The sequence below is a fragment of the Bombyx mori genome, chromosome 7 (genome assembly GCF_030269925.1).
Source record: "Bombyx mori chromosome 7, ASM3026992v2".
Taxonomy (NCBI): domain Eukaryota; kingdom Metazoa; phylum Arthropoda; class Insecta; order Lepidoptera; family Bombycidae; genus Bombyx; species Bombyx mori.
Window position 1 is genome coordinate 11,860,953 of NC_085113.1, and position 22,955 is coordinate 11,883,907.

Below are 22,955 nucleotides of genomic sequence, written 5' to 3' on the forward strand. Positions count from 1 at the left end.
ACTATCGTAGCAGGTTCCGTCAATATATCGAGACGGAAGGAGTTGCGTGTTCACGCACGAATATGCCAGCCAGAGCAGCCATTGCAGCGAAGGTTATGGTATACCGTACCCTACGACGCGAGAGGGAGTGATTAACCCTTGGGCATGTTTCCACTTTGCGCGCTACGACCAAGTACCAGCCGCGTGGATCGTCAATCGCAACACTCTAGTGCAGCGAGGAAACGAAGGTCTGATCAACTATGCACCTTTTAAGACGCAAGTAACACCCAGGTCGGACACGTTAGTGGAGTACCTTTTATGGTGCCACGCCCTGACCCGTGACAACGTCGCAGCGTTGCGACGTCCGCAGCGCGCGATTGCGGTCAGGGCGGTTCGTGGATACCGCACCGTCTCGTTCGAGGCGGCGTGCGTGCTCGCCGGGACGCCTCCTTGGGACCTGGAAGCGGAGGCGCTTGCTGCGGATTACGCGTGGCGATGTGATCTCCGCTCCAGGGGGGAGCCGCGTCCCGGCGCGGCGGAAGTTCGAGCGCGGAAGCTTCAATCTCGGCGTGCCGTGCTCGAGGCGTGGTCTCGCCGCCTGGCGGACCCTGCCTACGGGCGACGGACCGTCGAGGCGATCCGCCCGGTCCTCTCGGACTGGGTGAATCGCGACCGAGGACGTCTCACCTTCCGAGCGACGCAGGTGCTCACAGGACACGGCTGTTTCGGTCGCTATCTGCACCTCGTCGCCCGGAGGGAGCCGACGCCGAAGTGCCACCATTGCAGTGGCTGCAACGAGGACACGGCGGAGCACACGCTCGCGTGCTGCCCCGCTTTCGCGGAGCAGCGCCGCGTCCTCGTTGCAAAAATAGGACCGGACTTGTCGCTTCCGACCGTCGTGGCTGCGATGCTCGGCAGCGATGAGTCCTGGCAGGCGATGCTCGACTTTTGCGAGTCCACCATCTCGCAGAAGGAGGCGGCGGAACGGGAGAGGGAGAACTCTTTCTCCCTCTCGGCGCCGTGCCGCCGCCGTCGAGCCGGGGGTCGGAGGAGGGCGTTTGTCCAGCTCCAGCCCCTATGAGGAGGCAGTCTCCTCCCGGTGATGGTCACGGGGCGACCTAAGGGGGTTGAGACTGCGCCGCACGCTACCGTCACTCTAGCGCGCTGGCACCAGGAGGACGGGACGACGCGTCGGCGGCTGCGGACTGCGATGCGGTCCGCATTTTCGTCGTCGCTGTCGTCGCCGAACATACTGTGGAAGAGTAACCCGGTCGGCGGTGTATCGCGTTCCGACCCGGCAGACTTGTTCTCCAGCGGCATCGCCCGGGCGGCCTGAAGGGCCGCCGTACCGCGGAGACTGACGTCGTTGGTCGTCGACTATCGCCTCGACGACCCGTCGGTCGGGCGTCCTCGGGGTGGCGCCGCGTGTCTGGTTGTAGTGTTGACCGCGGGAACCCCCCTACTCTGACCGGGTTTTGACCCCGGACGGAGATCGGACGCCGGGTGTAAGAGTGCAGGGGAGTCGTTTAGTGGGTGTGCCCTAAATTCCTTGGGCCCGCGGTCTGCTCTCAACACCTGCAGATCGTTGAGTCTCACATACCCCGCGCGCCCCCTAGGCGCGGGGACCTCGTAGGAGGTTCGGCCCTAGGCCAGGAAAAAAAAAAAAAAAAAGAGTCGAGTTAAGCTCATGTGAACGACTAAAGATACAGGTGTCAGAGCTTATATTCAGAACTAGTTAAGAGCGAACCGTCTTTGGTTGCTGTAGATACTGCCTTGAATTTTGACATAACTACGGTTGATCTGACTGGTAGTGATGTAGAGACAACAGAGCGCTACCAGTTAGTTTTAAGTAAAAATAAACTAAGGAAATATGTTAAAATTAATAAATTAACATTTAAGACTCAACGTAAATTGAGGAATCACAAGTCTCAGGATTACATCAAGTTCATTTGCAGTCTTCTTGAGTTTCTCTAGTCTGTATTCTCTAGAAGACAAAATTAAAATTAAAAGTTTTAGTGATGAACTGGGGAAACACATTGGTGTGGCATTACATGACCTGTGTTTGGAACATGTGATTAATTACTGTATGCCAGGTGCTAATCCAGCACAAATATTTGATAAAATTTTAAATACCACACATTGCCTAAACTCAGTCATAATAATTATGTTAAAGAGGAGAGAAAACGTTGACAAAAACAAATTTTACATTATGTTGAACAAGTTAATACGTTAAATATAAAAAAAAAACATTATAAAAGATCATCATTATATCATTGTAAAAGATACAACACACATAACCAATCACTCACACCGACACAATGAATTGCAACACATAACAACTACATATACACCACACACTACACCGTCACACGATCAGAAGTTACACCGTATTCTTCAAAAAATGATTGCTTGCAATTACAGATACAAGGACAAATATATCATTTGCATGGTTCAATGGTGCCAACACCAGATGAACCGCATCAATTTCTGCAAATATATTTCATTTCGTCGATGGTAAATCAGCTGAATGTGCGGTGCAATGTACAGGGAACACAACAGTAAAAGAGACGAATTATTGAACAGTTGCAAGCATTTTTTCACGCTAATAATGCTGTGGTTAAAATGTTCAAAACAGCATTGGAACGAATGCCATCGGATACGCACAAATTTGTCATAAGAGCGGATTGTACCCCAACAGGTGAACATGTGCGAAGATTCAATGCACCCACCGTTAATGATGTTGCTGCAATTATTGTTGGCGATCCAACTAAATCGCGAGACATTGTCGTTCAGCGAAGAAGCAATATCATGCATCGTGTAAACGAGACACATCGTTTCTACAATGCGTTACAATATCCAATCATTTATTGGCAAGGGCAAGACGGATATGACATCTCGTTGAAGATGGTCGATCCAATTACAGGTACAATATTCACAAACTAATTATTGCTATTATTGGTTTCCATTAACAATTCATTTAATTTTGCATTTTCAGGCGTATCAACGAATAAAAATCTAAGCGCAATGAATTACTATGCGTATCGTATGATGATTCGTACACATGAGGAAAATGTCATTCTGAAGTGCCGTCGGCTATTCCAGCAATTCGCTGTCGACATGTATGTCAAAGTCGAGACCGAACGTTTAGCGTTCATCCGATTCAATCAGGCAAAACTACGATCTGAGGACTATATACACTTGCGTGATGCTATTCATTCAGATGGTGATGTTCAGAATATTGGACGTCTGACGATTCTCCCATCATCTTATATCGGAAGCCCACGCCACATGCACGAATACGCTCAAGACGCTATGACTTACGTGCGAAATTATGGAACTTCGGATTTATTTATTACGTTCACATGCAATCCGAAGTGGACGAAAATTGAACGTGAGTTGGAACCGGGCCAAAAACCGCAAGATCGCCATGACATAATCGCCAGAGTATTTCAGCAAAAACTCAAGGTTATGATGGATGTGCTTACTAAGTATCGAGTTTTTGGTGACACACGTTGTTATAAGTACTCGGTGGAATGGCAGAAGCGTGGACTACCGCATGCTCATATACTAATTTGGTTGCTGAAAAAATTATATTCAAATGAAGTGGATGACATCATATCAGCTGAAATTCCTGATCCAGTCACTGATCCCCATCTACACGACATTTTGACGACACAGATGATGCATGGACCGTGCGGTGCATTAAATCCATTATCGCCTTGCATGGCTGATGGAAAGTGCACAAAACGATATCCGCGACCGTCAGTTGATGAAACAGTCACAGGGAACGATGGATATCCAGTTTATCGTCGGCGTTCAAAATAAGATAATGGTCGAACTATCAAAGTTAAAGTTCAAAATCAAGAGATTGAGATCGGAAATGAATTTATTGTACCATGTTGCCCGCTGCTATCACGAATTTTCGAAACACATGCAAACGTTGAGAGTTGTCATTCGGCCAAATCAATCAAATATTTGTGCAAGTACGTCACAAAAGGCGGCGACATGGCTGTGTTTGGTATTGCGTCGGAAAATGCGAATGACGAAATCAGCAACACATTTGTCATTTCATTGATTTTGGCCAATATTCGATCAAGATGAGACATAGCTTTGGCGTTGGCATCATCTGGAATTGCGGCGACTCTTCTAGATGACGGTCGTACTGCACATTCTGCGCTTAAGTTGCCACTCAATTTAAACACAATTGATACTCGAACATGCAATATTTCCCGATCCAGTGCAGTGGGAAAATTGTTGATGCAATGCAAGCTCATTGTTTGGGATGAGCACAATGGCACATAAGAAATCACTTGAAGCACTTAACTTCACACTGAAGGATCTTCGGCGAAATAACAACATCTTTGGCGGCTTGATGATATTGTTGGCAGGCGGTTTCAGGCAGACGTTGCCAGTAATTCCCCGTGGAACGCCTGCAGATAAATTGAATGCTTGTCTGAAGGCATCACCTTTATGGAATAACGTAAAAACATTATCGCTACCCACTAATATGAGCTTTCAACTTCAAAATGATCAAAGTGCTGCACGATTTTCCAAACAATTGTTAGCTGTTGGAAATGGAAAAGTTCCAGTTGATGCGACATCTGGATTAATTACTCTTACCAACGACTTTTGCCGATTTGTAGACTCTCAATTAGCTCTTATTGAAAATGTTTTCCCAAACATTAGTGAGAATTACCAGAATTATGCTTAGTTAAGTCAACGAGTAATTCTTGCCGCAAAGAATAATGATGTACACGCACTGAATTTCACCATTCAATCAAAAATTGCTGGCGATTTGGTGACATACAAATCCGTTGATTCCATAACAAATCCCGATGATGTTGTAAATTATCCAACGGAGTTTTTGAACTCTCTGGAGTTACCAGGATTTCCACCACATAACTTGCAACTCAAAGTTGGTACAGTTATTATGATATTGCGTAATTTGAATCCACCGCGACTTTGCAACGGTACTCGACTTTTGGTAAAAAGACTTATGCCGAATTTGATTGAGGCAACCATTATTAACGGAAAGTACGCAGGTGAAAATGTATGTATTCCTCGAATACCAATGATTCCGACTGATCTTCCGTTTGACTTCAAACGATTGCAATTTCCAGTACGCCTTGCGTTCGCAATGACAATTAACAAGTCGCAAGGCCAATCGCTTAGTGTTTGCGGGATAAATTTAGAAAATCATTGTTTTTCACATGGGCAGTTATACGTTGCGTGTTCACGAGTTGGGAAACCATCCGCTTTGTTTGTGTTAATGTCAGACCAAAAAACAAAAAATGTTGTTTACCAAAGAGCACTTCAATGAAACGGATAATTTGCGGACACGTATAACGCTTCGATTGAGTATTTACTTTGGATTCACTTTCATTTACTTAGAGAAGTTCAACTAAATAACACTTCATTTTTGTGATCGAAATGAATTCATTACTGTTGTGAAATGAAATAAAATTTTTCCTTTTCAAATATAAAACAAACAAAAAAAATTCTTCATATTTAATCACCAAACGAAATGTTACATAAAACGAAGCCATCTGGTGCCGAAACGGAGTTCACCGGGTTTGCTAGTTATTGAATAGTAAGAAAACTAAATGTATTAAATTTACTTTAAAATGTTTTAAATCATCTTTAAATGTGAGATGAGTAGATCAGTAGTCAACGCACAATGTATCAAACTGAAAAGTTATGATAAGGTAAGTAAATAAAATAAATAAATATTGTGGCAGTCGATTTCTCGCCTTGCACAAGAACTCCTTTCACAGTCTTCAACTTGACGAATTTTGCATTAGGATTAAGGCACACCCGTACAAGATCCAACTGACCCAGGAGCTCAAAGTGAATGACCATAGACAACGCCGTTTGTTCGCTGAATGGGCTACAGAACGTTTGGAAGAGGACTCCGATTTTGGTCGAAAAATCATCTTTAGCGAAGAAGCACATTTTTGGATGAATTGTCTTGTTAATAAGCAAAATTGCTGTATATGGGACGACCACAACCCATACGATGTTCAGCAGGTGGTAATGTATCCACAAAAAGTTACTGCTTGGTGCGGATTTTGATCCAGCGGCGTCATTGGTCCGTACTTCTTCGAAAACGATGATGGCCAGGGCATTACTGTCAACGGCGAGCGCTACAAATCAATGATTAACAATTTTTTTGGCCTGAATTGAACGATATGACAGCGCTACGTGCCACACAGCGAGCGACACAATAGACATTCTGCATGAACGGTTCGAGGGTAGGGTTATCTCTCGCAGAGGTGACGTGAATTGGCCACCAAGATCATGCGATTTGACCCCGCTAGACTTTTTCTTGTGGGGTTTTCTCAAGTCGCAGGCCTATGCCAATAATCCGCAATCAACCGATGCCCTGAAAGTCACCATAACGCCGGCCATCACTCAGATTCAGCCGGATCTATGCAGTAGAGTAAAGAGCAAATTGGACCTCTCGGATCCGTGCCATCGTTCGAAGCCGCAGTGGAAATTTAAACGATGTCATATTTCATAAATAATGGCATAAATGGCGCTTTCAAATAAAAAAATAATTTCTTTAATAAAACACAGCTTGTTTTATTTAATTTCAACATCGACCCGTTCTTGTTGAAAGACCCTTTACTTCTTCTTTTTTGTAAATACATAAATATTGTACACAAATTATAATGTAATAGATTACAAGTTATATTTTTTTACATCTTCTGTAAAATTAGCAGTTTTTTTATTTAATTATGGATAACCACCATCTCGAGGTTCGACGTCAACTGTAACCAAGCCCGTGTAAGCCTTGTTGTATCCAATTATAGCAGTGATTCAAACTTAAGGGAAAACGAAGGTTCAAGTAAAAACTACCAACAGCTTGCAGGTCCCGAGTTTGAAAATTCAACCCCAGCAGACAAACGTTCATCATCCTGCAGCTCAACTTCATCCAGTTTCGATTCTTCGAGCTCATTTTCTTCAAGCTCTTCCAGCTCTACTTCATCGAGGTCTTCTGGTGGTCCAACGGCTGACCCAATCATTACTTGCAAAACGTTAGAATGGAATATGAGGTATCTTGCTCCCATTCCCTAGATAACAGTCAGAGATAGCAAATTCAGTTAAGAGGGCGCCCAAATGACGATAGTATGAGTAACTATAATATTTTTCCAATATGCACCGATCAAAGTAATGTTGATCTTAGTGATGATGATGATCCCACAGTAGATTTCAAATCGTTTTTGGTAAGCCTGCTAATAGAAAAAACTTTTTGATACAAGAATCCAATACAAATTCATCTCAGACAGAAATAGGCATTGATTGATTTTTATTACACGATGTTATTCTTCACTGTGGAAGTCAATCGTGAACATTTAATAAGTACATATTTCATTAGAAAAATTGGTACTCGCCTGTGGGAATCGAACAGGGGTGCATCGCTAGATACGAATACACCGGGCGTCTTATCCTTTAGGCCACGACAACTTCCGGATCGTAATTAAGAGGTATCGTAAACTTTCACGAAAAGTAAAAATGGCAGCAAAATAAATCGAAAAGGCTGAGAATCCAAGGCGAATCATATGTCTTGATGTCAGTAGATTTGTGGCTTCGAATTATTGAATCACCTACCCTACAGCCCAGACTTGGCTCCAGTGACTATTATTTATTTCCAAAAAAAACTAAGAAAGAGCTGGGTGAAAACAAATTTGACGACAATGAAGAAGTCAAGTCCGCAATTTCGACCTATTTTGACACCAAAGACCAATCATTTTTTTGTCGGCATAAACAAATTATTTGCGAGATCCTAAAAAATTTTTAAATATAAGGGAGAATATATTGAGAAGGAAAAATAGTTTGGAGCGTAATCTTAAATCCCTTCCCTCTCATTCCGAGAACTTTTTGACCGCCCCTTGTACATCGTTAAAAATATTCCAATATAATAAACAGTTATAATTTTTGTTTATCAGGTAATTTTCTGCAAAAGAAGAAGTGGTAGCGCAGCGAAGAAGAGAAAGTCATGACTTCATTTTGATTTGTTGCAGTTTTTAAAAGTAACCAAGCAGTCAAGAAACTCGTCTTTATCTTTCCTGATCCGACCAACCCCAAGCGTTGGCGGAAGGCCGGAGGCAGCGGAGCCAAACGGTACCAATACAGAAAATAACATCAGCGGCGGCGGTGAGCGTAGTGACTGTAATATGTATTCTCCATTTATAAAACCTAACTACATAAGAATGTATCCAGAGAACTACACAAATACAGAGTTCAAAGTATTTGTTGAACTTGCGAACAACAATAAGAAATGGGAAATAAAAGTCCAGTATATCTGAACCATCTTTTTTCCACTGGGGTAAAGGGTGTGACGGCTATTCCATTGAACGCCAATAAAATTGCAGTAATATTGAAGCAATATAACACAGCCAATAATTTTATCACTAATACAGCTTTTCTGGAAAAAAATGGCATGCGGGCTTACATTCCAGCAACGCAAATTGAAAAGACCAGAGTCATATGTCATGTTCCACACAATTTGTCAAACTAAGAACTATATACCGAATTATCTTCAATTTACGAAATAGTAGCAATAAGAAGATTCACAAAAAAAGTTAGTCAAACTACAAACGGTAAGCATCACTTTTCTGTCCAATGTTTTACCGGATGATATCCAATACGATTTATTTTCATTTCGAGTATTTGAATACGTACCTCCATTCCAACAATGTTTTAAATGTTTTAAATTCAATCACTCTGCCAAAATCTGTAACAGCAAGCAACGTCTGTTCTGGTGAACACTTGTATAAGGATTGTGACAAACCTAATGATATTAGCTGTGGCAATTGCAGTGGCTCTCATCTTGCAATCTAAAAACTATGAACAAGCATGTACATCGACTCCGACATCACCACCGCCCTCGGCATCACGACCGCCTCTCGGCATCACCACCGCCCTTGGCATCACCACCGCCCCAGACGTCACCTACTGCATCAACATTGAACAAACTGAACGTACTCCAACCCCGTTATCTGTCAGAACTTGGCGTAGTTCCTCTCAGCGTCATAAGAATAAAACAAGTGAGAATGATGAACTCTTCAATAATTATTTAAAAATGAAAATGAGCAAGCAGAATGTCAATGATGAGTCGTCAAATAATAACGCTATCGTGATGTTTTTGTTAAGTTTGCTGCTTGACTTAAATTGTCTGACATCAACACAAATAAGATCATTCAAGATAGAATATATACTGAATGTACCTCCCACTTCATCTACGCCGGCCTTAGTTCATATACCAAATTCTTCAGGTATATTATCTTCGCAGACATCTTCGTTTGTAGTACCTACCCTATATACAACAAGTAAATCATACTCGCAGGTAACAACTGGCATAAAATTACGTCGTCCCACCACGATACCTTGCTATAAAAACGCTCCGTTGTTGTCTCTCGAGCTCAGAAGCGAGCGAGTCGCCGTGTCAGACCGAACGCTCCTGCGTAATATAAGCTCTGAGTTCATTTCTGGTTTTATTGACTTACGAAGACCGCCCGCTTACCATGTCGCCTACCCGAAAGTGGAAAAACTCCAACATATATACAAGTGAAGCTAATATAAAGCGTGTAAAAATAGACACTTTAGATTGTGTCCTGAAAGCGACATCTAGTCAATAATAACATCAACTTTTACAAATTTATACCGAATTAAATTCTGTTTCAAATGTGAACGGTAGATGACGCTTAATTATTTCAGATTTTAAAATTGAAATCTGAAAGCTTTGAAACATCAATCCGCATAAATGTAATTTAAAAACTACAGTAAAAGGCTTAAATAAAAAGCTGAACTTAACTCAGCCTTAATTAGAATTTTCTTCGGAATTCAGTAGTAAAGTTCAAGTTATTTTGATGAAATCGAAACTGAAATATTCATAACATCTTAAACATTTTAATTATTCTGCTATATGCTTATTTATAATTATTATTATAAAACCCGCTTAATTAGATAACAATGCCACCTACAGGCAGCGGCTAAGACATTATATAATGTATAAACCGTTCAATAAGAGCTGCAAACTATCCCCTTGAAGCTACAGTTTATGTAGGAATAATTCCAGTGCACCCTGGCGGCCGTAAATGCAAGCTGTGAAATATCTTCCTATCTATTTCAGGATTATCATGTATTCTCGAATTATTTAGTTTGTGGCATGTCACTTTTTACATCGAAAAAAGTCAGGATCGAAATTTTTGAGCGTGCTATAGTTTGTGGTGATAAAATTAATAATTTCAAGTAGATTAATTGTTGTAATTGATATAACTAGTTAATATCCGCTTAATTGCCCCGTAGACTACCAGTCTACAAAATTCTGCACCTTATTATGCCCCGTAGACCACAAGTCTACTAGATTTAGGACCATTAAATTGCCCGTGTGGACTAGTGGTCTACAAGCCCTCTTGACTTGACCTTCCTCTAGTTTTATGAATATTATCCGTCTTGCTCGTTTATTAGTGTGTTTATATATATCTTTCCTGCTTCTTTGATAAATTTCCAACCAAATAAAGCCAATAGACCGTATTCCAGTCCTGGAAAAAATTATAAAAAAACAAAGTTGAAGTTGTCATTTGCAAATGTGTGGTTCGCGTGTGCTGTGATATAAGTGTTGTGCCGAATTGTGAAGAATTTTAATACTTACGGTGAGTATTTTTACTTGATTTTTTATTATTATCAAGGTAAGTAAACTACTAAACTGTAGAAATAAAGTTTTCAGCGTGAAACACAAAATTTGTCCTTTTCTGAACCCGATAAAGTTGACGGAATATTTTGGGCGCGCGCTTCCCGGCTAACGTAATAGTTTTATCTTCAATTTCGATATATTTGGGCTGTTTTATAATTCTAAATACTATCAAAATGATTATTTACGTTATGACCATGTAAATTCTAGCCGGGACGATACAATTAGAAGCAATTTGAGTCAGAAACTTTAAAATCCGACTGACAAGTGTTCATGGTGCAGTTAAGGCTAGGAGCACACCGAGAGATCGTGTGATCCGGAATCCGGTAGATATATTTTTCTAAGCGATTGTGTTACTTGTGTTACTTTGGCTTATGAAAATGCTTCTGAATGTTTTTTTATTTATCTTGGTTCATGATGCAGTTAAGGTTAGGTGCAGACGGAGTAATCGCGCGTTCCGGACTGGATTTTTTTCTGTACGCTTGTCCGAAATTAATTATATTATTAAATTTTACTGCTTGTGAATGTGAAATGCTTGCTGCTGGTTTTTATTTTTTCTCTTCTATTTGTTTTTGGCTGCTTATTGCATGTGACGCAGAAATTGTAAGCCAAAGTGGTCAGGGTGCCATGAGACCACGTCGGGGCTTGGGAGCGGCGAGAGGACGTGGAGCTGCTCGAGGTGGTGGTCAGAGGGGCGTCAGGGGCGGTAGGGGTGGCCGTAGGCCACGCTGTGCCCGGTCTTTGCCTTTTTCACAGTAAGCAATATTAAATTAAACCTAAATCATATTTTAATTGTAAGTAAAACTTCCGACATTCATTAAAATATTTTTTTATGTTTAGTCTTGGAGATGAAAGCGTGGAAGTGGAAACTTCTCCAGGCCCATCTGGAATTCCACAACGGTAAAATCTACATAAATTAACTTTATTGTATCTAATTGTTCCAGTAACATTCATTCATTCAATTTTGGATTTTAGGCCTTCATTGACAGAGCAATTGAAAGTCGCCAAGGTGGCGAGGCTTTTGGATAAAAAGCATGAGAATTTGCTGTCTGCGGACCAAAAAAAGGAGCTGGCCAGGCTGCGCGATGGCAAGCAAGTGGGCAATTTTAAAATGCCAGATGCTCCAGAACCACAGTAAGTAAATTTAGAAATAAATTCAATGTTTTAACTGCTCATACGTGAGTTTGTTAGTGTCGAACATGTGCATGGTATCAGGTCAGCATTTTTTTTATTTATTTACAGAAGAGGAAGAGGAAAGGGAAAGGGGAAGGGCAAAGGAAGGGGCAGTGAAGACTCGCGGATGTGGAGGCCATGCCCACTTTTACCTGGGGTACCAACTGTCCCTCCTTCACGTGTACGTCAGTCGTGGGAATTGCAACAGCAACGCCCGATTGGTACATGTATAATACTTTATTAATAATATTTCCGTAGGTACTTCATTCATCTGTCAAAATCACACTTGAGTCAAAACCTAGAATTCGCAACAGAGTTAAACTCAATCATGTTTAAAGTTAGACATATTATGTTGTGTTAATTCTCTCTAGTAAATATCCTCGTTGTTAAATTCCAGATATCACCGCGGAGCAGGAGGATGAGGATGATGACATCGAAAGCTATTTTCTTCCAGATATCACCGAGGATGAGGAGATGCGTCCTCCCCTCCTCGAGGATGAGGAGGCCGTTCCTTCTGCAGGGACCCCACCTCAAGCGAAGTAGGTTATTCTGTTTCTGTAATAAATGAATGTGGCCGATTCTAAAAAAATATAAACAAAATTTACAGTTTCTACAATTTTTTATTGACAGGAAACGCAAGATCCAATTTTCGCCCTCGATGGGGATCATCCAGGCTACTGCATTGCCTCAAAATATCGTGCCAGCAGAGATAGAACTCCTGGGGTTTACACCTTGTTAGTTGATATCATATTTTAAAAAATGATTTCTTTTACTTTCAACTTATTTTACTAAAAATTTATAACTGTTTCAGCTTCTACCGGTACTCGAACAGCGCTTGGCTCTGGAAGAAGTAATTACAGTATGGGTAAGTTAAAGTATTATTTGAATTTCATGTGTCGCCTCCATAAGATGATAGGGTGGACCAAATCCTAAAATTTATTTTCTTACTTACAACAGATATCGATATAGATATGGAGCGTGACTTCATAGAGCCTGGCGAAGGCAGCGAAGTAGATGAAGGTGATTCGGCGAATATGGTCGGTATGATCGATATTTCTTTGAAACCAAGACGAAACGATGATTTTCCGATGGACTTAGACAGTATTGCTGAACATGAGGTAGTTGAGGTGATACAGGAGCTGGACAATGCTGCCGACGAAGTCCTTCGGAACGTGGTAGGACCGGAAACCGATCTGCTTCATTTTGACTGGCGAGGCGAGCCGGAAAATTTTGAGTCTGTCAGGGAAGCACTGTGCCATCTACTGGACCAACGTTTGATAACGCCGATTTAATTCCCTTAGATGTTTTTTTCAAGATTTGGGATGCAGATATTATTGCTTACATCGTGCGCGAAACCAACCGCTACGGTGCTCAGCTAATAAGGTCGACCATTCCATCCAAGCCAAATTCTAGATTAAGCCGTTGGAAAGACGTCACCAGTGACGAAATCCTACGGTTTTTAGCAGTTTTAATGTTACAGTCACTAGTTATAGATTATGTGGAGCGCGAATATTGGTATGCCGTGATTGAAGAACTCCAAATAGGCAATTTTAAAGAAATAATGACTTATAACCGTTTCATCGTCATCAAACGTTGTCTTCATTTTATAGACAATGCCACTTTGCCTGTGCCGCCTACCAAACTCGATAAAATCATCCCCATCATAGAGCACCTAAACAAAAAATTTAAGTCTTTATACGTACTAGAACAAAATATAGCAATTGACGAGTCACTCCTTCTTTGGAAGGGGCGCCTCTCATTTGCGCAAAAAATTGCTACAAAAAGAGCTCGAGTAGGTATAAAGTCTTACGAGTTATGTGAATCCAGGACTGGATATTTATGGCAGATGGAGGTCTACACGGGCAAAGGGCACGCACATGTGGTACAAGACGGGGAGCCGGAAGAGCGCGGGCAAGAGTCTGACGAGCCGGAGAGTGCCACGGCCCAGATTGTGCTGAACTTAACGAGACCACTTTTTGATAAAGGCCATACATTAATAATGGACAATTTTTATAATGCGCCACTTTTGTCTCGGATCCTAAAAGTTCAGCACAAGACTGATTCGATGGGTACTCTACGACTTAACAGAGAGTTTGTCCCCGAAGCTCTTAAAAAAAAAACAAAAAAAAACATGAAGGAGGGCGAGGTGGCATTCAGCACAACCAAAGACCTCAGTGTGGTTGTGTGGATGGACAAAAATATTGTGGCAATGATTTCTTCTTTCCATCCCATAGAAGTCGGCGGCATTGAAAAATACGGTTATTACCGGTACAAACCGCAAGTTGTTCTTGATTATAATTTCTCAATGGGCGGCATCGACCACAAAGATCAAATGCTGTCTGCCTATCCCATTGAGAGATCACGTAACAATCTGGTACAAAAAATTATTTCGCCGACTTTTAAATGTATCGATGCATAATGCTTTCGTGATGTTCAACCACAACCGCACTCACGCCCTTCGTCACCGTGAATTCCGCCTGCAGTTGGCAAAGCAACTGCTGCAAAGCAGCAGATCAGCAGCACCTTCCCGGTCTTTAGCACCGGCAGCACGACCAGAACCAGCGGCATGCATACGGGACATGCACTTGCCAGGAAAAAATACAAAAAAACAGCGCTGCAAGCTCTGCTACTCTGCCAAAGTGCAGCGCTCGACGGTGTGGCGGTGTACCACCTGCAATGTCAATCTGTGTATCGTAGGATGCTACACCGTATACCATATCAATCTAGCGCAAACGCCCGCCGTTTAGTGCAAGTTGTTTTTTGTTTTTTTGTTTACTCCGGATCCGACTACCTAGTCTACGTCAGAGTACGTATCAAAATATATAAAATCAATATACATAAGGTCGAAATAAATAAAGTCACAGTGCCGAAATTCGAAATACATAAATTATCAAAATATATAAGTTCCAGTATCTGTTGTTCTGGTCATCATCAGACCCTGGAAACTTTTTACAGAGAAGTTGCTACATCTCTGGAAGTATTTAGATGAAAAACGACTTCAATAACTTGTTCCGTTCCTCAGTTCCAGTATCTGTTGTTCTGGTCATCATCATACCCTGCAAACTTTCCACAGAGAAGTTGCTAAACCTACGGAAGTAATAATTAACTTTAGGCATTTTGGGATGGGTGTCACAGATAGTCAACAACAAACAAAACCGACCGACAAAACTCCGGATCAAGAAAAAATAATGTTCCGGATCACACTCGGTGTGTACCGAACCTTAAATATTGGTGTAGCCCGCTGATTTTGTTGTTTACTCTTGAATATGTTTTTGTAATACAGTACAATACACAAGTGTGATATATTTTTAGAAAGGGCTTGAAATGTTCTATTTGGTATGATTATTCTTGTTTTTACATTGTCTATTTTTTAGAACAAAAAATATGTAAAACTACAAAGATTTCACTGTGCGAATGAGACCTGTAGCACTAATTTTAACATATTTCAGTAATGGCTAATGCTATCGATTGGATTTTTGTATATTTTGTAAGAATGTAAGATAGCCCATATTATACTACTTAAATTGTAGGCCTAAATGTGATATTTGCGCATCTGTGATGATAAAAGTTTGTCTAGAATTACGGCTTGCGCCGCCAAATTTTTATGCAAAATAAAAGAGCTGTAAATAAATATTTTTGTAGGAACAGGTGTATGTTTTTATTTAATATCCTCATGTTTATAGTATATATATTGTAATGAAAAATAAAAACCCTATGTTATCGCTTTAATTTTTGAGGTATGATCGTTTAAACACAAATCGTGCTCAAAAACGCACTAGCTCTGTGTTCAATCTATGATAACTTTACACTGTAGTCAAATATTGATAAACAAAGCACTTAAATAAATAGCTTTGTTCATTCTAAACATAAAAAACATAACACTTGACAGGGTTCTAATAACAAGTTGAGTCACAATTAATGGTTTCGTCGAACTCGAGCCACGCCACACGGCACCGCGCTAAGTAGCAAAAACGAATGGGCAAAATAGATTCACGGCGGTCGGTAAACGGGGTAAAGTAGCGTACAGGTCGAGCGGCGGGCGGGCAAGCGAGCGGATATCAGTAAAATAAAGTTGTGAGTGATTGATATAATATACAATTTAGGAACCAGAAGTACCGTAGAATTAAATAAAATTTCGCAACCTCGAAAAACCGTTCAATGCCTGAAGACAAAAGTCTTTAACCAGTGCATTCTCCCCGCTATGACCTACGGCGCGGAAACCCGGACACTGACGGCAGGGCAGGCCCATAAGTTAAGAGTCGCACAGCGGGCGATGGAGAGAGCTATGCTAGGTATTTCTCTAAGGGACAAAATCCGGAACGAAGAAATTCGACGTATAACCAAAGTCGACGACATAGCTCTCAAAGTTAGCAGGCTGAAGTGGCAATGGGCCGGTCACATCTGTCGAGCCAGCGACGCCAGGTGGGGGAGGAAAGTCCTCGAATGGAGGCCACGGATGGGTATAAGGAGCGTGGGGCGTCCTCCAACCAGGTGGACTGACGACTTAGTGCGCACCGCGGGAAGTCGTTGGATGCGGAAGGCGGAGGACCGCATTATGTGGAAGGCATTGGGGAAGGCCTATGTCCAGCAGTGGGCAGATAAAGGCTGATGATGAAAAACCGTTCTGCTTACAGTAAATCGGTAGTCTGGCGCTCCGTTTACAACGGGATTTGCACGGAACTTGGCGCCAGATTCTACCGAATCTGTGGATACTGGAACCCAAAGACATCTAGAGCGTATTTACGCTGCCATTTGCGCATTAGCGCCACCCACCTTGAGATATAACTTCTAAGGTCTCAAGTATAGTTACAACGGCTGCTTCACCCTTCAAACCGAAACGCATTACTGCTTCACGGCAGAGAAATAGGTGGGTCGGTGGTACCTACTCGTGCGGCCTCACAAGAAGTCCTACAACCAGTAATTACGCAAATTATTTTGCGGGTTTGATTTTTATTACACCGATGTTATTCCTTCACCGTGGAAGTCAATTGTGAACATTTGTTTAGTACGTATTTCATTAGAAAAATTGGTACCCGCCTTCGAGATTTGAAAACCGGTGCATCGCTAGGTACGAATGCAACAGATGTCTGAACAACGGACGGCGAAGTGAAATCTGTAAACTGGAATTAGTTTTTTCATTTTTACAGATTTCCTCAAAATGATGTACAAAGAGAAAAGCGGCGGTCAGTAATAAAAGTAAAAAGAAGCGACGATTATTTCAAACTTAATTGCTCCAGTGTGGTTTGTGCAGACCATTTTACCGAATCTGACATGTATTTACTAAATAAAACAATTTGATGGGGATTATGTTGTGATTTAAAAAGCTCTTATCCATTGTACAAGGTACAATATAGCTAACTCAGGTATAATGATCTATAGTTATACAATATTTGTTGTTAATCATAAGGAATTAGATCATAAGGAATAAGAATTTCTTGGGGAGTTTGTCTACCTCGGATCTTTACTTACTGACCAGGGAGGAAGCGAACGGGAGATCAAGAGAAGGACTCAAACGGCCAAAGCTGCGATGAGCAAGCTTACACGTATTTGGCAGGACAGAAAAGTCTCTAATGCTACCAAGATGAGACTAGTCCGGACGTTGGTTTTTTCGATTTTCCTCTATGGTGCAGAGTCGTGGACGATTCGAACAACAGAGCGGAAAAAAATAGATGCGTTCGAGATGTGTTGCACAGACACAATCGAGCACATATATTAACAAGAAATATTATTGAGCGTGTAAATGGTGTATTAAAGAGACGCTTTGCTTGTTTGTATAGAATATTACACAACAGTACACCAAATACAAGCAATATTATAGTCTCTTTTCCTATACAACATTTGTTTAATGACTTTGACAAATATTTGATAAGATTTTAAATATCACACATTGCCTAAACACAGTCATAATAATTATGTTAGGGAGGAGAGAAAACGTTAACCAAAAACAAATTTTGCATTATGTTGAACAAGTTAATATGTTAAATATTAAAAAAATTATTATGTTCACCTTTCCTTACTTGCAGGACTTGCCGACAGAAAACAAAATTAGATTTAATATTAATAATGCAATTTATAATGCTTTTGATAATAATAACTGCATCTTGACATCCAAAAAATATGCATTTAAATTAATAGACATAAATAATATAATAAAATTTAGATATTTAAGGACATCAAAAAATGACATATGTAAATTAACTAATACAAATTTTAGACAAGTAGCAACATCGCTACAGTATTTTATACACAATTTCCTAGCTAAAAAAATACCTGCTTCTATTGAGCAGGAACAAAATATGACATGTTTTAAGACTTTGGAATCTGCTTCCAATTTAAATTAATTAGTAAAACAAAGGAGTCACACTCTTGCAATTACAAATCTATTAATACAACAACTAGATTATACCCATCAAAAGACGTTAACGTTTCAATTATTGACATATTCAATTTGGTGCATCATAATTTACAAGGGATGATGGGTAAAGAGCTAGAAATTGAAATATTTTTAAATATGCATAATATTAATGTATTCTGTGTCACTGAGCACTGGTTTAGAAACTATGAATTATTGTTTAATATCACCAGTTGTCAGGTTCCTTCTGCAGAGAAAACGCTATTCGCGGTGGCTCACTGATTCTCGTTAGTAAATGTTTGAAATGTAAGGAACGAAAGGATGTAGTGGCCCTCTCTGTTGAGAGAATTATTGAAATTTCCTGTGTTGAGCTTGAGCACCTCATCGTTGTCTGCGTCTACAGACCTCCTGATGCGTTATATGATTCTTTTGAAAATATTTTGGAAAATGTATTGCTAAAGCTTTCTGTCTCTAATAAACAATTTTTTGTATGTGGTGATTTTAATATTAATCTTTTAGAAAACACAAATATCACTATTAGATTCAGAACATTGTGAAAGTCATATAACCTCCCAAACTTATTTTTAGAGCCTACTAGGACAACGACCACATCGGCAACATGTTTAGATAACATATTTACAAATTTAACACGGATTAACAAAAAAAATATTAATCAGTTAACATCAGACCATAGTGGACAATTTGTGTCTTTTGAATCTAATATGAATTCTAAAGATAAAAATACTCTTGTGATTGTTCCTATTAATAAAAAACGAATTGAGAAGTTTAGAAATAATATTAAGCAAGAACATTCAGAAATTATTTATAACAAAAACCCAAATTTGTCATACCAGAATATGTTTAAGAGAATTAATTTGGTCTTTACTGATGTATTTATTCCTAAAACTATAACATTAAAAAAAAAAAAAACAGTGTTCAGCGAGTGGGCCACCACCGGAGTGTATAAAAGTAGAAAAAAAATATATGATCTGTACTCTGAAAAAGCTTATAATAATGATGAAACATTTCATCAATATGTCAGGAACTATTCAAAACTATTTAGAAAAGATTGTTTAGCGGCAAAATCTTTACATTTAAGTGATTTAATAAAAAATGCCCCTGACAAGATAAAGATGACTTGGAACATCATTTGTGTGGCTAATGCTGGAAAGTGGAAAAGTCAGAAATAGCCACCAAGAATTCTCATTAAAAATAGATTATAAATTGGTAACTAGTCATGAAGGTGTGGCTAATGCTTTTGAAAAGTTTTTCTCTGACATTCCAGTTTCAACTACCACTTCTCTAAATTCATCCCCCACAGCAGCTGAAATATTATTGCATAACCAAGTCAACAAATGTAATGAAATTTTTAAATTTAAGGAAATTAATTCAAGCAATATAATAAAAAGTTTTAATAGCCTTAATGTAAAAAATACAGCTGACTTGTAGGGGATATCGTCGCTGCGCGTGCGAATCCGCGTAAGAGCAACTTGTAAAGACCGCGTAACAGCAAAACGCGCAAAATTGAAATATCGTGCTGGTCGATTCCAAACGCTTATAGGCTTATACTAGACCTCACCTGATTTGATTTATCCAATGAGAAATGCCAATTTTACTATCGAAACAATACCGCGGAACAGTAGGGGGCCTGAAGTTGGAAGCAAGTGCGCGTATTTACTACGGCCGTGAGAAAAATGTAACGCAATTTGTGTGTGCTCCCGAAAATAATTATTTTGACGTGGTTAACCACCATGTAAGTTTGTTTTAAATGTTTATTGTTTTTCGTTTGTAATGTGCTCATGCTAGAATATTTAAATTACTTAAAATTCTTTATTAATTTAATGGTTCTAACTAATATAATCCCTAACAAGTATTTACGCGGTCTTGATATCGCCGGATTTAATTGTTTTGTTAAGTTACGCGGTATTGCAATCTACTAAAACTATTATTTATTTCGTTATAGAAAAATCCTTGCATTTTTAAGTAAGTACCCAATTGATGGAGGACCAAGATAACTTTATTTTAGAAAATGCAGATATTAGTTACAAATATGTTGTAAGTTACCATAGGGAGGCCAGGTCGAGGTTTTTGGCCTGGGTGGAAGATGGCAAGCCTAAGAATGGTCAGACGTATGTTGACATGGTAGAAAGTAGGAAGTTGTTTAAGCAGAAGTTAAGATGGTGCCAGGATAGGCAGGAACAAATTAAAATGGATTCACTTGCATCCCATCATTCCGCTAATAAATTCCCACAGTTCTGGAAAGATACCGGAAAATTTAACCAGAAACCTGGCCTTCCTGTGAGTATTAATGGTATTTTTGACCATCACTTGATTGCAAATGCGTTTAGTAAACACTTCAAGGTGACACCGCAGCGTAATACTGGTGTGTTTAGGTCGCCCGTTGCTGGAACCATCATCCAGAAAAGGGATATCAGTTTTACATCGAAGGAGGTTAAAAGAGTTATTAACAGCATGCATAGAGGTAAATCCCCTGGATGATGGTCTCAGCATCGAGCATCTTAGGCATGCTGGAGTCCACCTGCCACGCGTCCTATCCTTGTTTTATAATCTCTGCCTTTGCCATAGTTACTTACCAGAGGAACTTACTAAAACTATTCTTCTTCTTCCAGTACCTCTTCAATCCTGAAGGTTGGCCGTTAGCTTTCTATATTCGTTTTTATCTGCAGCCAGCCGGAACAGCTGTTCGACGGAGGCAATACCGGTCCACTCCCGGATATTCCGGAGCCATGATTTCTTTCTTCGCCCAGCACGTCTCTTTCCGTCCACTTTGCCCATAATTATCAATTGCAGCAGCATGTATCTATCGTTCCTGAGCACGTGGCCGAGATATTCTATCTTGCGCTTTTTGATAGAAGGCAACATTTTTCGGGACATGAACGCGCTGAAGCACGGTTTCATTCCTGACCCTCTGCGTCCAATCGAACTAAAACTATAGTGATTCCAATTATTAAGAACAGAACTGGGGACGCCTTGGATATGAATAACTATCGACCCATCTTTCTTGCGACCATATTAGCCAAGGTGTTGGACGGCTTGCTTAATAACATTCTTAACAAACATATTAAACTGCATGAAGGCCAGTTCGGTTTCAGAAATGGGCTTTCCACTGAAAGTGCGATATTATGTCTTAAGCAAGCTGTTCAGTACTATACGGACAGGAAAACACCGGTATACGCGTGCTTCCTAGACTTGTCTAAGGCGTTTGACAGTCCTATATGATAAGCTTTGGGACAAACTGGGCAGGGCGGGTGTACCGGTTGAGGTCATATCAGTGTTACAGGAATGGTACCACTGCCAGCGGAACCAGGTGAGATGGGCGGGAGCTTTGTCCGGGCCATATGGCATGGAGTGTGGCGTGAGGCAGGGGGGGCTGACCTCTCCTTTGTTATTTAACTTGTACATAAATGACCTTATCGGTGAGCTCAGCAGCACTCATACCGGTTGTCATATTGATAGTGTATGCGTCAATAATATTAGCTACGCGGACGATATGGTGCTGCTGGGACCATCGGTAGGTGCTATTCGTAAGATGCTGGCTATATGCGAGACCTACGCTGGGTAACATGGACTGACCTACAGTAAAGCAAAAAGTAAAGTTCTGCTTTTCAAGGGTAAGTCAGGTGCACCCGTTCCAGTTCGTGTTCCTTCAATTAAATTATATGATGAGGAACTGCAGAGAGTGACCAGTTTTAAGTACCTGGGCCACATTGTAACGGATGATTTGTCCGATGACGCAGATTTGGAGCGGGAGCGCAGGGCATTGGCGGTCCGAGGAAACATGGTTGCCCGTAGATTCGCTCGGTGCTCCTCCCCAGTAAAAATTTCTTTGTTTAAGGCATTTTGCCAATCGTTTTACGCGAGCAGTCTATGGGTGAATCATACTCAGCGGGCTGCCAGGGTCGAAGTTTTAAAATTTCCACCGTATCATTGCGATCTAAACCCAATTGAAAAGACACGGAGCCTCGTTAAGAGACGTGTGACAGAGAACAATTTGGAACATTGTTACAGAAGATGCGTTTGCGTGAAGAAGTGTATTATAAAATTTACCATTTTAAGGTTTATGGACAGGGGCGTTTTTTTGACCCAGGCAAAGGACCAGATACCACTTATCTTTGCTTACCTGCGCCAATGCAACCAGCTTATAATGGTCAAGAGCTGTCGGCTGTCATCAGGGCGACATCAAATATTCCACCAACGAGTGGAGCAGCTCACCAACATTTCAATCGCGTTTATTATCAAATTCAAACTTGGTTAGGGCAAGATTTAGAACCCCAAGGGTGGGGGTTGGACTATGCGTAACGGATTCCTGGAACCTATCATAATTGACAATTGAAATAAATGTTTAAGCTGCCACTGTCTGTTTGACACTAGTCGCGTTGATGTTTAAGGTTTTAGTTGTCTGAGTTATTCCTAAATAGATTTAAAAGTGTATTATTTATTTTCTAACTCAGTATTACACTCGGGTGCAATGAAATCGCACATCTGTACATTTTTTGAAAAATATTATTTACTTCTTTTTATTTAAAAAAATACATATATTTTTTAACATAAGGTTAAAGGATAGTTCAATACCTATTCAATGATACCACATAAGACATGATAAGTTTACCTGCCTGCTGAAACAAAAGGACAACAGCAAACTCCAAAAATTGCTCCCTCAACTCACTGCAGTTTGCAAGACCAACTGCAGGTATAAAAAGGCATGTTTTGTGTAAAACGTCATCAGTTGCAAGC

At 40.5% G+C, this 22,955-nt stretch overlaps 1 protein-coding gene across 3 annotated transcripts; it reads left to right on the forward strand.

The window, feature by feature from the left end:
* The first annotated feature begins 1,182 nt into the window (after window positions 1–1,182).
* On the forward strand, window positions 1,183–15,493 carry LOC101736034 (uncharacterized). 3 transcript variants are annotated; one of them, XM_062669459.1, is made up of 9 exons: window positions 1,183–2,902; window positions 2,975–11,430; window positions 11,516–11,575; window positions 11,651–11,809; window positions 11,918–12,069; window positions 12,246–12,387; window positions 12,479–12,582; window positions 12,660–12,713; window positions 12,806–15,493. In XM_062669459.1, the coding sequence occupies exons 2-9, from the start codon at window positions 11,066–11,068 to the stop codon at window positions 13,138–13,140; spliced, it is 1,371 nt and encodes a 456-aa protein (XP_062525443.1). In that variant the 5' UTR covers window positions 1,183–2,902; window positions 2,975–11,065; the 3' UTR covers window positions 13,141–15,493. The 3 variants fall into 3 exon arrangements, with proteins under 3 accessions (XP_062525443.1, XP_037868107.1, XP_062525442.1); XM_038012179.2 differs by having other exon boundaries at window positions 1,956–10,637; window positions 11,274–11,430; XM_062669458.1 differs by having other exon boundaries at window positions 1,956–11,430.
* The last annotated feature ends 7,462 nt before the right edge of the window (window positions 15,494–22,955 follow it).

What these genes read in the sequence shown, in the direction of transcription:
- LOC101736034 (XM_062669459.1), top strand. Translation starts at nt 11,066, where the DNA reads ATGTTTTTTTATTTATCTTGGTTCATGATGCAGTTAAGGTTAGGTGCA. An exon ending in CCAGATGCTCCAGAACCACA is followed by an intron (nt 11,810 to 11,917) that starts GTAAGTAAATTT and finishes ATTTATTTACAG; the next exon opens with AAGAGGAAGAGGAAAGGGAA. An exon ending in GGGACCCCACCTCAAGCGAA is followed by an intron (nt 12,388 to 12,478) that starts GTAGGTTATTCT and finishes TTTTATTGACAG; the next exon opens with GAAACGCAAGATCCAATTTT.